This window comes from Micrasema longulum, unplaced genomic scaffold (genome assembly GCF_059751315.1).
Source record: "Micrasema longulum isolate JH-2025_06_02 unplaced genomic scaffold, ASM5975131v1 h1tg000322l, whole genome shotgun sequence".
In the NCBI taxonomy this organism is placed as follows: domain Eukaryota; kingdom Metazoa; phylum Arthropoda; class Insecta; order Trichoptera; family Brachycentridae; genus Micrasema; species Micrasema longulum.
Genome location: NW_028277526.1, coordinates 783,477 through 799,575, shown reverse-complemented (window position 1 = coordinate 799,575; position 16,099 = coordinate 783,477). Strand labels below are relative to the sequence as shown.

Genomic DNA, 16,099 nt, shown 5'->3' with positions numbered 1-16,099 from the left:
ATCTGTTGATGTTTGTGAAGTTAAAGAGCTAAAACCTTTATTTATGCGGGTGAGATTCATCTCATTGAATTATTTCACCTACATACTAGGCATCGTATTCTTGAAATCGAGAAATTGAAAGAATTCGCCTAAAAATCGTATTCTTTCAATTTCTATACTTCTTCATGGACCAAGTGGATTTATCAACAATATTTTGAGTTTGTCCAAATCTTTGTAGACAGGAACTGGATTCAACTCTCCGGGTAGCTATTAAAATTAACATATTACAACAGAGATGAAGATTATTTTAGAGAAGGAAGAGAAGTAGATGCCTATACTTCTATATTACCTTCTCTAAAATCTGTTTCATTTCTGTTGTAATATGTTAATGTTAACAGCTCCCCAGGGAGTTGAATCCAATTATTGTCTAAAAAGATTTAAACAAACTCAAAATATTGTTGACTTTTTGTCTTCTTTGTATATTCTCAGATGCATAAAAAGGTATATTGTTAAGTGTTCTCGGCACGGGTAACCCCAGTGAAGACACAAATTTTTATTTATTTATTATTGTTTATGATGTGAAAAAAATGAATAAATAATGAAATTAACATTTCGCGGTCATTTAGGGACCAATTTTTTAGCTAGGACTATTACGTACTCACTCGTCTAAAGTGAGACATACCTACCGTTGAACCTAAATATGCCATTTTTACATTGATCATAATATTTTTGGTATGTTCTGGATTTCACCCTAGAAGTATTTTAACAGGACAAAACTATATAGTTTACCTTGAACGAACAGGACAAAAATATAGGACAGTGAAGGGATATAAAGCATGTAAATAAAACACTCCCAAATGCAAGATCGGCGGATATTATATATAATCGCATACCAATAAAATTACCTCCAAAGCATTGAGCATGTAAGGTTTCATAATTCGAATGAGTTAACATTTTGATCATCCAAAAGCCCTAATTTAATTATATTATACGATTGTCAGAAGCCATTTGGAATACGCATCTCAGATATGAAATCCCCAGTATGCCATATATTTAACAAGAATAGAAAATATTCAAAACAAATTTATAAAGTACCTTAAATACAAAACCAGTATTTCATATGTATCAACTCTCACTGCCTCCACCTACTATGGAATCACTTCCGCAGAGTGTGTGCGGACCGACTACTGCTTTACAAAATTATGACAGGAATAGTTGACTGTACAGAACTACTTAGTTTAATAACAATACATGTGCCAGCCAGGATTTGTAGAAGGCTCCACCTGTTTCATGTACCAATAAGTAAAACATCGTATGTTAAAAATGTTTTTTTTCATAGTACTTTTTCAGTGTATAATACAAAATTTAAAGATATAGATTACACAAACATCACTCAGTCAGATTTAAAATTTACACTAAAAATGCATTTTGTAACTTAGTAGAAATTATAATAATAAATATGTACATCTCCCTTTCCCTCCTTATCCTCTCTTCAAGCATTCTTTTCCTAATCCCGCCCAATTTACATTAACTTACTGTTCTTAAAAAAATATTTAAAAATTCTTTGATTATTGAAAAATATTTACGAGTACATGAAAATAACATTTTTATATGTATTTATTTAATATGTACTATATTTTCTTTACTAACTTTGTATACTTTGTGGAAATCTATTATTAATTCTGAGATTATACACCATATCTGTTTGTTTACTATAAATATATATGTAGAACTGTTGATTTCCCAAATAAAATGAAAAAAAATATTTTTATTTTCTCACGGCCATATTCCGTATCAAATATTCATTTCCGTCCGAAATTTCAGACTATTTTGTTACCTGTATTTGAACCGAAACATGAAAACCACGCTCAAACACCAATGCTTTGCGATTTCATTGTCCGAATAACAATACCAGCAATGTCTTCCCTCCAAGGAACTAATGGTTTAACGTCAGCCATTAGCATTTAACAAAAAAGTGCCGTATAAATAGTTATCACCGTCATCCGTCAGTCACATTACTTCACAGTGTTCTTGGATAGTCACCGGTGAAAAGCCCATTGTTCTCAGTGCAAATATAATACAAGTTGCTTCAGGTTACAGAAAATTTTCCTTAAGTGTGACCGGGACCCTGTTGGACTTAATAATGGGATTTAAACAAGCAAAGGTAACCGAATGCATAAACGAAGGATGTAGAGGTGTACACTGTACTAATTTACTAATCAAAAACAATATTTATGGTTCATTAAATTCACCAATAATCCACATAAAGTGGCTTGCAAATCAGTACGGTGATAATCTAGAACAGTTCTAATCCTCCCTGTTGATAATAATCAAATCTGCAAAGAATCAATTGGTGACTTAGTGAATAATTAAATATTTCTGTGTTTCATTTTTAAAATCATGTTTTGTACTTATTTTTTCGTATATTTATATTAAATGATTTATTTATTAATTAGTCAATAAACTTTACTATACATTTCCAAGGTTAAACTAACTATTAAAAAGTTATAAAATTGTTTGCGTATAGGGACAAATAATATTAAATATAATTGAATTTTAATTTTTTAGGCATCTAGTTAGCAAACATAGTTCAATTAAATTCGTATTATATAAGTTTAAATAGATTAGAGAATAAAAAATAAATGTGCCTTATGAACGCCTAATACATTTTTTTTCTTTTCATTAATACGTAGTTTGCCGTATTTCATCATCATTCCCTTTCCGCACCTAATGGTGCATAGGGCACTGCATTGGTACACCAATCGCAGCGTATCTTGATCATTTTTGTTACATGAAGGTAAGATGATCAGTCTTACGCTTCAGATGCCAGTCCAGGGACTTTGAAATATTCTAGTGTAAAAACACCCTTTAAAATAATATTTCATATCAACCATGTCGGGAATCGAACCCGAGACCTCTTGCATGGTAGACAAATACACTGACCATTACACCACAAGGCCGACTTTACTGACGCGGCCGATTGCCGTATTTACACATGTATTTTAAATAAAATGATTACCTATTCGCTGTGTGCGCCCTTGAAATAATTTCTAAGAATAACATTCTGCATAAATCATCCATTATAATAAAAATCACCTAGTCTGGCATGAAAACAACTACAGAAAATATTAGCAAAACTAAAACTCGAACGATTCTCCGTTCATTCGTTCCGGAGCTATTGTGATACATTTTCGTACGACACGACGATGGCATCAGACCAGTGATTTTTTAACCTTCTTTATCAAATAAAAATTTTAAAAATCGGAAGACCTTTAAATTAAAAAGTACGGGCTTAAAAATACTTCCGTGATACTATATAGTTTACTTATTATATGATGTAAAAGGAACTTCTTAAATTACTACACACATAAATATGTATAAATACTTATTTATTTGGGAAACCTGGAGTTCTTCGGATACGTATAAAAAGGGTGTCTGAAAACATACTTGCATGTTATTAAAACACATAATACTGCAATTGAAATTTGGGGGTGTTTTCTTTTCAATGTACCAATTTTTATAAAATCTGGACACGTAGGTTACGAGTAGAACACAATATTCGACAAATGCCCGCCTTGGCTTTGTTGGCAAACGTTCACTCTTTTCACGAAATTTTCGATCGCATTTTACCTTGATTTGTGGATGAATTTCATCAATGACTCGTCGAATTTCTGTTTTGAGCTCCGGAATTGTCGGTGGATTATTTGCATACACTTTTCTTTCAAAAAATATCTAAGAAAAAAGTCCAGAGGTGTCAGATCACAGGATCTCGGCGGCCATTTAACTTCTTCCCGCCGCGAGAATACTCGTCTTGGAAATTGTGTCCGCAATAACTGCATTGTTTCTACCGCAGTGTGGCAGATCGCACCATCTTGTTGAAACCAAATGTCATAAAACATTAATTTTATCCAAAGCAGGCTAAAAAAGTTAGATAACATGCCGCGATAACGAAGGCCATTGACGGTAACTGCATTGCCGGTTGATTCCACCAGTTGAAAATCCACATCACACGGTCAGACGCGGTGGGTGCATAGGCCGCTGATCACTCGTGGGTTTTCGGACCCCCAAATTCGCTACTTTTGTTTATTGACGTACCCATCAAATTGCAAGTACGCATCTTCGCTTAAGATTTTTTTTTTAATCACTATCGACGGGTTGATGATCCATTATCCAATATTAACGAATGCTCGGCGCTGCGCATGGTCTGTTGGATTTAGATGTTGTGTAAGTTAAATCTTTTTGGCGTGCATGTGCAGGTCCTTAGTCAAAATTCGTTGCAAAGAGCTTTTTGAAACGTTTAATTGTTGACAACGATGGCGAATGGACGTGGATGGTAATTCGTGTATACTTCTCTAATTGTCGCTACGTTTTCAAGCGATCGACCCGTACGATGACGGCCACCTGCTTCAACATCCTGAACGGAGCCGAGAGTTTCAAATTTATTAATTAATCTCTCCACAGCAGCTTGTGAGGGTGCATCATTATTATGACCGAAAAATGTTCGACATTTTCGAACCGTCTCTGTAAAGTTCTCACCATTTCTCACCATTTCTCACCTTTTACACTCGGGTCCCACCGAAGTCTTTAGACTTAGTGGGTACCTACAATGATAATCATAATGTATTATTATATATCTATCGTTTTAAATATATAAGTCAATGTTTGTATGTGTGTCCTTGATAGACTGAATAACTACTGAACTGATTTACATATGGTTTTCAGCGAAATGTAAATCATTGCCATGAGTGTATTTATAGCTCTTACAATCTTCAATTTATTTGGCAGAAAAAAGTTACAAGCGTAAATATTTTTTCATCTTCACCTGGGTTGCAATCGCCGAGAAAGCATGTATAAAAAAATGGAAAGTTTTAAAAAAAATTTTAAGGAAAAAATTTTTGTTCTTGAATATTTACAAACAACATTCGTTTTTATGGATCCCATTCAGATTATTTCCTTAATTTCCTTATAATGTTTTCACATTTTTTGCATTTTAATGGAGTTTTGGCAACACTAAATAAATATTAACTCACATTCAATACTTTTTTGAATACCAAATTCCTAACTAAAATGCACCCCTTTTGGTAAGAAGAGCAGAGTGTGACATTTCCGAAATTGATCTTTATTTGAAAATTAAGTTTACAAAGTTTTGAAATTTAATTATAAACAAGTGCCTTTATAGGGACCTATTTAAATAAAATATGTTTAAATGAATTATTTTTAGATTCGGACTTAAATGTTTTATCTTGAGATGAAACGCGGTATGACTTTAATTCATACAAACATATTACCGTGCACTATAATATTTACTATTGATTGGTGAATAGATTATTACAGGAACTAGAACCATCCAAAATACAAATATGATAACTAATTTTGAAAAACACAAAACATAACGAACATAAAGTTTTATTTTGATACTCTGTTTTCAAATAAAATAATCAATAAATAAAACTAAAATAAAAATAATAAAATCGGTTCAGTTTTAAGGTGCGGAAAATGGGACGACCAAACGTCGATTTTGTCTATTTTAGTTAACCATAAAAAGTCCGAAATGCTGTTCTCTTTTTAGCATCGGGGAGGCATCTTCAAGACAGTGACAGAAAAACAATGTTCAAATACCTATTTATCAAAATTCCCTGTAACCACATATCCTCACAATTTATGTAATCCGAAACACAAAAATAATCATGTATATGTACATTTCTAATTTGAACTAAATACAATAATTCATATCACACTTTCGATTGTGTTCGTTTAATATATATATACAAGTATGTACTCAAATCTAGCAATAGCAAAGCATTGTCGGGTTCAGCTTGTATTTAATAAACGATGTTTTGCAGCACTGACTCTAAAACCACTAAATCGAAACGCGAGTCTAAAATGAATTGTGCAATAATTACAAATCGAAATCTCATGAAGACGAATTACACTAATATACAGCCATGCAAATTTAAATGATGGTAAAAGGCGAGTGAATTATAGAAATTAAGAGATTGGTTTTTTAACCAAAATTTAACCAGCCAGATTTAGCTGTGTGGGATTTAGGAAAAAAAAAACATCATCGCCCATAACACGTTATTTAGGTTACATGGGTATCGCTTTTGTCGAAATTAGGATGTTTAATTTGAAATCTTAATTATTCATATCCTAGTGAAAAAACGAAAATGATTTTGAATTAAGGCACCTTTATTCATTATGATAAAATTATTGGAATGAATCATTAAAATCCTTTTAAAAGTATGCTTTGTTTTTAAACGTAGATTTTACTTTGTATGTTTCCAAAATCAAATGTAAACATTTTTCCAATATAATATGGGAATTTAAATGATTTTCGTTTTGTTTTGACTTTCTTTGTTTATGCAAGATTAATGTTTATCGAGTAAACATGATCGTATTACCCATAGAACAGGTAATGTGAACATTTGTTAATTTAAAGTTTAATAAATTAATTACCTGAAGCATTATAACAAATTTATACAAATAATGACTTTTACTCGGGAATCAAATAAAAATACATTGCCAGTCATGGCGTGGTTTTTACGCAATTATTTATAAAAGCATTATTTTGGGTTTATTTCAATGTTTGCAGACAAGGCTGGATTCCATTCCCAAGGGAAATATCAAGATTTTTACTAGAAGGAATGTGTATTTAACTACACGTTTTTATAGATTGTTGCGTGGTATGGTAGATAATTCTAAGGTTATAATACGCATTGGTTTGTATGTTCCTGATAATTGCCTAAGGCAGCGTCAGCGTAGATTGTTTCATATTCCAATAAATAGGACCAACCTGCCGATGGTTATGCCTGCTAGAGGGGCTAACGATATCCTGAACAATATCGCTCCGGATGTTGATCTGTTCCATGTTTTCCAAGGAGATTTCCGGAGCAGGATTCTCCTACTACTTTGACGAGAGTCTGTTATTTTTATAATATATATGCCTTAATTTTAAGTTTGTAATGTCCGCGAAACTAAAATTGAAGTTTATATTAGCTTAAAATAATTATTTTCGAAGATATTTCTGGTAGAAAATATACTTGACGGTTTTATAAAATTAAAATATAAATGATTTTTGGTCGGCAGATCACGCCTCTTGAAATTTAGATTAAACTTAAGAACATTGGTACTCAAATGACATAGTATTAAGTTAAAATCCATTATTATCATTTGAAGATAATGAATTGAAAAGAAAAGTTATTAGCGTTAGAAGTTACTTGTGCCTCGTGCCATAAACTTTTATTGAAAATCTTCAGATACAGATCTGTATTTAAAAACCTAATGTAAAATTCTTTGAGGTCTCTAATTTATCTTAACATTAAAAAAAAATACCGGGAATCATAACCGCTAAAATAGAGATTTTAACTCGATTGACAGTTTGATTGGTTAGAAAATTTAATTTGTAATAACAGGGTACCTAGTATTTTTGCCTGAAAACATTCATTGAGTCAGAAGAAACCGATTCAATTACATACATAAAAAACATGACTTTATTCTTGTACTTAAATATTAAGTTTAATAATACAATAATATAATATTTTATTTTAATAATTTATTTATACATTTTATCATAATTACAACTTTTTGTCCACTTTTCCCAGCTAACAAGGGTACATACTCCGTTCCAAGCTAGGCAAATACATTTGAATACATGAAATGGTTTACAAGTTACACAGACAAATAAAATATAAACTTACACCCATACACATTTTGATACATATACATACACACATACACTCATATACATATAAACACACATATATATATATATATACATATACACACATATATACATACATACATACATACATACACACACATGTACATACACCCATGCGCATACACATACATACATTCATAAAACATAGACAATTTATTTCATATATAATGCGAAACTTCATGATTGCCATTCGTACATATATTTTTTTAAATTATTCATTTTTTTATATTTTATTTTTAACATTCAGTAAGCATCTCCAATCCACGGCATGCATCAGCCTTTCTGACTCCCTACGACCAATGTCACGAAAGAGCGAGGTATAACTAATAAGTGAGTAATAACTCTGACATGGTACACGAGCAATGACAGCCCGCGCATTGGAACCAGATCGGAACGTTAAATCCACCATTGGTTTTATTTGCATAGGTACCATTGTATCCGCGTTAACATTATACGCACATCATGCGTAACCTAATCACCAAAAATTCATACTAATATTCTTCCATCACGCATGTTCAAAGTGGCGATAGTCATTTGATTTTTTTATTTTTCTATTCTATTTATTCTATTTATTTATTAAAAACATTACAGACGCATTGTTTTGGACTCGCAAATAGATTACTAACTAAATATATAGTGATAAATGAATGACTAAATGTTGGTAGGTACCCCGGTATTTGTTGGCTGAGTGCTGGCTCCCAATAAAGACGAATGGTTCAGTTTCGAGCCTGGCCTCGGCGATACCGGAGGCAATATAGCCAGAAAGTGACTTTGTAAATGTGTTTCACATGTTTATAACGTTGTAACGTCCTAAAAAGGACTGTTGTATTGTATTGTATATTGCGCGCGTTGCAGCTATCGGTGAAATGACCCGCATGATATATATACAATCTTTAAGTGACGTAATGGAGTTCCGAGGGTTGCCCTTTCACATCCATGGTCTATGATTAGTCGTGGCTTTGGGATGGGTTGTATTGTCCCCGATATACGGATTGCCTCATAGGTCTTTTGATGGTGGGCTGGAATATATATTATTTTATAAACCCACTATTTGATAATCGTAAAAAATATTACAAAAGAAAGAAGCCTTTTTTTTCACAATTTGTTTTATGTACATTTTGAAAATAAATAAAAAATGTATTTCTGAAACTTTTTTCCCTTTTTTTGCCTATTTTCTCTAGTATATCAGGGGAAGAGACGATTTATTGTGGTTGCAATAGGCCATATAGGTACAAGCTTTTTTATTTCTTTGTGTGATTTACTCATTCCTGATCACTTATTTCGTTCACCTAGATGTCGTCACATTGGTCCAACTTCTCCATATTGCTGATTGCACTGATGCTCCTCGGATCCACCTCTGCGGAAGAAGCTGCTAAACCTGCTGCAGTCAAGTTATCATCAACATCTTCCGTCGGTGGTGACCTCAAAACGGCCTCCAGTGAAAGGCGTAAGGAAACATAGACATTATTTTCTTAAATTTAACTCCATAATCATTCCCTTGTCTACGCTTAGTAGTGCACAGGGTAAATTGATTGCAGATCTACTTTATCGTCACATTTGTTTGAAAACGCCCGTCGAAATCTGCTATTTATAAAATCTTCTAAAAGCAACTTTGGTTTTTATGCCCCAATGTCCAAAATGTGTAGATTAGTCAATTCATCACATGACTTGGAATTTTTTATTTGGATAGATCTTCCGGCGTTTCGTAGATCTCTTCGCGACTAAACAGTGTGGGATGAAGTTGGATTGGCATGGTTTAGCTCAAAGTTTTTGGTCTTTCGTTTTTTTTTAATATATTGTATACTATTATTGTTTTGCCCTTGTTTGTCTTTGCTAAATAGTTTTATGTTCTTTTTGTTCAGTTTTTTGCATTTACGTTTCTAAATAAAACTGTTGTAATTGGCTTAGGCCGTATATATAGGCTTAGGCCGTATATATAAATAAGAGGAGATGATTTTGCTTTTTAAAAACTTTTTTAAAGTAGGACTCAAACCAGTGATTGATTTTTTTTTAATAAACGATTTATTAATTACAATTATACTTAGCTTTTTTTTTCTCGTAAAAACAAAACACATTAAGGAATTTATACAATGGTTTCATTATGTCGGTAAAAATATTTTTACTTAAATTGTGTCTCAATTACATTATGAGGATAACTTTTATTATAACATAATACTATTTATGCTAAGTGCTTGTGTACTTGTTTTAGTGTATCAGTTTTGTTTATTCAGTGTTGTTATTGTTCAAGTTAGTGAGGGTGAGTATGTATATATTATGTGAGGGTGTGAGTATTGTTTGAATGTGGCAATGTGTAGTGAATATGAGTGGACTTATTGAACAATGATTATCAAAAATTACCAGTTTTTTTTCCTAACCTTAATGAGGAAACCTATTAACCCCTACATCGATCTAAGTAAAATGATTAAGAAAATTGTAAAGAATTGTTAAGATTATATATTAGTTTAATTAAGACAAGGTGATCAGTCTCAGGGGTCAGGTGCCAGTAAAGGGGCTATGAAATATTTCAGATGTAAAAAGATCCCTTCTAAATCAATATTTCATATCAATCTTGTCAGACCTCAGCCTGGGATACTAACCGAATCACCCCAAGGCGGGGATACAAGAATTTTCCTGGAAAATTCTATAACCTTCTTGTAATTTGTATTAATAACATCTTCGGCCTCTTGTCCATTTGCCGTATTGATTAGCGCTTCAACTAACATGCGCCATTATCCCCGGGGTCAATTTATGTCGATATTAGATACTATTAACTATTAATGACTTCTGTAATCCAATGTTCACACGCCTTGATATGTGATCTTGATCATCTTTATATATATAATTCTTCCGTACGTGTGATGTCACTGAACTTCTCCTAAACGGCTTAACCAATTTACGTGCGGTGTTCAGAGAAATATAGATCTCTGCGCTGTGCGTGTTTGTAAATAATAAAATCTTTAATCTAATATGTAAAAAATAAGTAAGGAGCATAAATGTTTTATTCATCAATCTACCAAGGTTTCATTCGAGAAGAATGCATTTTAAAAAAATAGAAAGATGCTGTTTTATTGCGTATAAAAAAGTTTGTTAATCTTTACAAACAGCATCTTTTTTTGTGATTTCTCAATCAGATTATTTCCTTAAATTCTTTATAATTTCTACCCGTTCATTTCTTTTTACTGGAATTTTGGTAATACTAAAATAATATTAAATTCAATACATTTTAAAAAATCGTATTCCCACCTAAGTACACCCCTCTGTTGGTGAGAAGACCGGAGTTTGGCGTTTGCAAAAAGAATGCCATATTTGAAAAAATATTTATTTTATGTTTTGGAATCCAACCATAAACAAGTACCTAGGTACCTAGGTACTCTAATTCATTATTTGAATATTAACCATTTTTCATATATTAATTAAGATATGTTTGTAATATATATGTAATGATATGTTTGTAAAAAGTGGTATGTTTGTAATTCATCATCATTCCATGTCCGCTCCCTAACTGGAGCAAATGGTATCTACAAAAAGCCTCTATGCATTTCACTGGGCTGCCAGCTCCCGTGTGTCCTCATAAGTCAGGTTTTCGTCCCGAAATTCTGACAGAAACTGCCGACGAACAGTCCAGGACATCGAGAACCCGATGCCTTATAAAGTAGGCAAGCATGGTAAACACTTTCAGGAGGCATCCGCAGTGTATGTCCCAGCCAACCGTATCACCTAAGCTTGATGACTGTTGTCACTGGAGTTTGCTGCGTCCGTTCTCTTATTACTTCATTCCCCACAAAGTCAAACCACCGCTCACCTAAGAGTCTTCTGAGACACCTATTCTCAAAACTCAGTATTTTGCTGTTTTTGGGTCCTAGTGAGGTGCCACGATTCGCATCCGTAGAGGAGAATAGGTGTTATGCAGGCGTTATATAGGTGGTATTTGGTTTTCACTGAGTAAATACGCGATCTTCAGTCAGCGTTAAATATGGCACCTGTTACTCCTAGACGCACCTCCAGTTATTTTTGAAAACTGCCCTTTTCTGTAACATACACTCCCAGGTATTTGAATTTCTAGATCCTTTCGATGATTTGGTTTGACAGTCAAGGGATTTTGAGCATCAAAGCACGAAGTGTTTCACAGTACATGGGTTTTTGCAGTATTGATTTTTAAATCCATGCATGCGGAATACCTATCTAGCTTATCTACAGTGACCTAAAGACCCCTGACTGAATCGTCAATTATAACCGCATCATCGGCATACTTCTGGGTCGCAGAGTTTTTGGAAGGGGGAGATGGATATTCCTCGATCTAGTAGAATTGACTTCTAAGGATGAAGTCACAAGTAAATTTTACTTATATTACACGCTCTATTTATGTTTTATTTTATATACACCTTGAATGAGTATACCCAATACCTACCAGCTTGTTTTTGCTATATTCTTATTGAAAAAAAGGCCGAAAAAGTATGTTTGTTTGTCGTTTGCGTCTGATATCTTATTATTATCTGAAAGTCTAATTAAACCAACCTTGCCCTCGATTATATCAATAAAAAGGTTGAAATTTACCGATGTTCGTCGATTGTCCCAAAATTAAAATATTTGTTCAAAGTAATTATTGCCTTCATCGGTTACACAGTAGGTACCTACTAATAATGTTATATATCGTATGTAATACAATTCCCGAAGTCTTTTATTGATAATTTCAGTTTACTTTATAGAAATATATTATAGTGTAACCACAGATATATTAAATACCAATACATTCATACTAATTAAAATTTAATGTAGTTTTTACACGTATGCAAAAATTTCTTTGTATGCACTTTAAATTTATTTATTGATATATTATTTTTAATAGTTTTTAGTTCATTGGGAAGATTATTTTAAATTTTTACACATTTGAAGACAAAGCTATTTTAACCATGACTTGTGTGGAATTTAGGAATTTCAATATTACTTTGGTATCTGAGTGACTTATTCATCTCAAATTCTTTTCTTTTTTAAATATTTGTATAATATAATTTATTTTATAAAATGTGTCTACTGTATGAACCTTAAATATTTTAAACAGACTTTTCGTATTAAATGTTGATTAAAACATTTTGAAGTCAATATAAACTATTATTTAAGTTGCACAATAAGTTTTTCTGGGTTATTATGCCGTGTGTCGTTCGTACTCTCTACCGACGTTTCGGATCGCGTTACAGCGTCCATCATCAGGGTTGATCGAAGAATCGGCCTTGGCCGAGCACCACATAGAAACGGGGCATAAGTTTTCCTTTGAGCCGATAATCTTAGGGAGGCCAAAGAACCACCAAACACGACTAGTAAAAGAAGCAATTGAGATTTACAAACATCCCGACAACATAAACAGAGATGATGGGATGCGATTAAAAACATCCTGGTACCCAGTCATAAAGAAATCGCATAAAGATTGCAATGTAACACAGATTTGTGATACAGTATAGATCCTAAGTACATAATGGTACACATTAATATAAACGACTACGACACGGTACAAGTCCCAAATACATAACATCACACAAAAACGACTACGACACGGTAAAAATTCTAAGTACCTAACGTAACACATATTCATACACAAATAACATCAACCCTGATGATGGACGCTGTAACGCGATCCGAAACGTCGGTAGAGAGTACGAACGACACACGGCATAATAACCCAGAAAAACTTATTGTGCATCTTAACGGCCGTGAAAATCTAAGAAGTTTAATTTATTATTTAAGTATTATCTATTCAGTGAGTGTAACGGCTATATGGGTTTTGGTCTTTAAAGTCTAATATCGTTACATTTCTATAAATATTATAAAAGGTTCACTGGATATTATTGTGAGTTTATACTTAATGTTTATATTGACCTCAATACGGAAAGTCTATTCAAAATATTTAAGGTTCATACAGTAGACACACTTTATAAAATAAATTATTTTATTCAATTAAAAAATAATAAAAAAATACATGAATTTGAGATAAATAAGTCACTCAAATACCAATATAATATTAAAATTCCTAAATTCCACAGAAGTCATGGTCAAAATAACATTGTCTTCAAAGGTGTAAAAAAATATAATAATCTTCTCAATGAACTAAAAACTATTAAAAATAATATATCAATAAATAAATTTAAAGTAATTATAAAGAAATTTTTTGAACACGTGTAAAAACTGTATGAAATATAAAAAAGTATGAATGTATTATTGTTTTATGTTTTTTCTTTATAAATCCTATGTTTTTATTTTTTTCTCAAGTTTTTTTTAAGTCCGAATCTTTGTTAAAAAATATTGGATTCAACATGTAAGCCCTGTAAATCCATAGCCTATTTACCTTTACATTTTTCAAGGGATTATGTCTTTATTTGTTGAGATCTATTTATTAAAATTGGTTAGTAATTGTTTTTTATGAATATTTTGCAGTATTTGGCACCCCAGCTTCAGTTTATGGAGCGCCCGGGGGCGGGTTCTACCCCAGTTCCGGCGTTCAGTACAACGGCTACAGCAATTACCCGAGCTTTTCCGGCGTGGGGTACTCTGGACTCACCGGATACCAGGGGATAAATGGAGTCATCGGATCAGGATACAACGGAGGTTTAAGTGGGTTTGGAAACGGAATTGGAGGATATAGCGGCATCGGGACGGGGTACCGCGGACACGGAGCTGGTTATGGTGGGGTAGGGGGAGGGTATGGTGGAATCGGCGGTCACGGTGGGATTGGATCCGGGTACGGAGGAGTCGGATCCGGATATAGTGGGATTGGATCGGGATACAGCGGAATCGGATCTGGGCACGGCGGAATCGGATCTGGGTACAGCGGAATCGGATCTGGGTACAGCGGAATTGCAGGAGGTTACAGTGGAATCGGAGGTGGTTATTCGGGACTGGGCACGGGATACCACAAAGGATATAGTGGGAACGGCGGCTACGGGGGATATGCTGGGAACGGCGGACTGACCTCGTACAGTGGATACAACAGCCCCCACTACTCGGGCCAGGGGAACCTTGGCCATGGCTACTATAAAAGTAGCGATGGGTCCAGTTATTATAACCGAGGCGGGTTCGGCATCTCGGGCATTGGTGGAGTGACGCCGGGATACATATCTGGTTACAGAGGGTATTCGTAACTTTCGATTACTTACCATTATTTTTATCATTCATCAACACCCGTTTTACTTCTTTGATTACATTTTGATTAGGACTAATTGTATTAATTCCTATGTAAGAATAAAATTTTAACAGTATTTTAGGCAAGTACTTTACTTACAAATGAGTTCAAGATTTGGACAGTATTATTTTATTTAAAAGTTCCATATACCGTTCTTCATCTCAACTAAAATACCTTTCAATCGAATAGATTTTCAAAATCAGTTCTGCTATGACAACCATCAAACCACAATAAACTGCTCAGATCAATATAATACAAGTAAATGGTTCAGGTTATGTAAGTCAAGGAATAAAGTTTTACAATTAATAAAATAGGTATGTTTATTAAGCTAAAATAAAAAAAATATTCTTAAAATAAAAAAATATTCTTAAATACATTGTCTTGATATACCAAGATGATATCTTATTAAAAAAACCCAAAAAAATTACTGATCTTCCTTATAAATTTCCTAGTGAAAATGTCTTTCACTATATTACTATGAGGCATTTTTATAAATATTTATTAAACTTGAAATGTCAACTCTTCCGTGTGTTGACTTTTGTGAAGTTAAAGAGCTGAAACCTTTATCATGTGGGTGAGATTCATCCGGCAGAACCAATTCACCTACTAGGCAACGCTTGAAAACAATTTTCGTATTTTCATACTTATTTTTATACCAGTTAGTTTTATAAACAGTGTTAGTGAATGTTACACAGTGTGTAAAGTGGCCACTTAAACCAGTCACAAGCCATGTGAATGCTAAGACTTCCATTTTCTCTTCTCAAAAATGTTTTGCCTCTCTGTTGTAACAAAATTAGTGTAAAAACATTTGGACATACTCAAGACATTTTCGATTAAATATTTGTTTTTAATATTGTCGATCATCCTTCATGCTGCTGTGGATATTCTAATAAATCTTCTGAACACATCCCGCAGTATTTCCTCTCCCGAATGAAGCTTCTCGATACTCTCCGTGGCCCTGTTATAGGTTCTGTCTACAGATACAGATACATATCTGGTGACTTTTAAAAGGAATTTCAGGGGTTTTAAAACGTTTTGTAATTATTTCGGCGTATCAATCACTTCCAATCAATTTAATCCGAGTCACTGAAGAATTCGCTTCCCTCTTTTCCATAATCCAAAAAAGTGCATATAATTAACTTCTGGATTATACTAAAATAGATGGATAAAATGATTTATTTTAAAAATAGCCCTACATACGCGTATATTATGTTCATACATTATATGTA

The 16,099-nt window shown here is 33.2% G+C and overlaps 1 protein-coding gene across 1 annotated transcript; it reads left to right on the top strand.

Annotated features, from left to right (window-relative positions):
* Positions 1–1,997: 1,997 nt before the first annotated feature.
* Positions 1,998–15,232, top strand: LOC148282510 (uncharacterized). The gene is made up of 3 exons (XM_088224992.1): positions 1,998–2,143; positions 8,993–9,146; positions 14,126–15,232. Exons 1-3 carry the CDS (start codon positions 2,123–2,125, stop codon positions 14,827–14,829), a joined length of 879 nt encoding a protein of 292 aa, XP_088081118.1. The 5' UTR covers positions 1,998–2,122; the 3' UTR covers positions 14,830–15,232.
* Positions 15,233–16,099: the final 867 nt, after the last annotated feature.

Bases quoted from the DNA above. Each gene is read 5' to 3' on its own strand.
- LOC148282510 (XM_088224992.1), top strand. From the start codon at position 2,123: ATGGGATTTAAACAAGCAAAG. The intron at 2,144-8,992 runs GTAACCGAATGC...TCGTTCACCTAG, and splicing joins TGGGATTTAAACAAGCAAAG to ATGTCGTCACATTGGTCCAA. The intron at 9,147-14,125 runs GTAAGGAAACAT...AATATTTTGCAG, and splicing joins AACGGCCTCCAGTGAAAGGC to TATTTGGCACCCCAGCTTCA.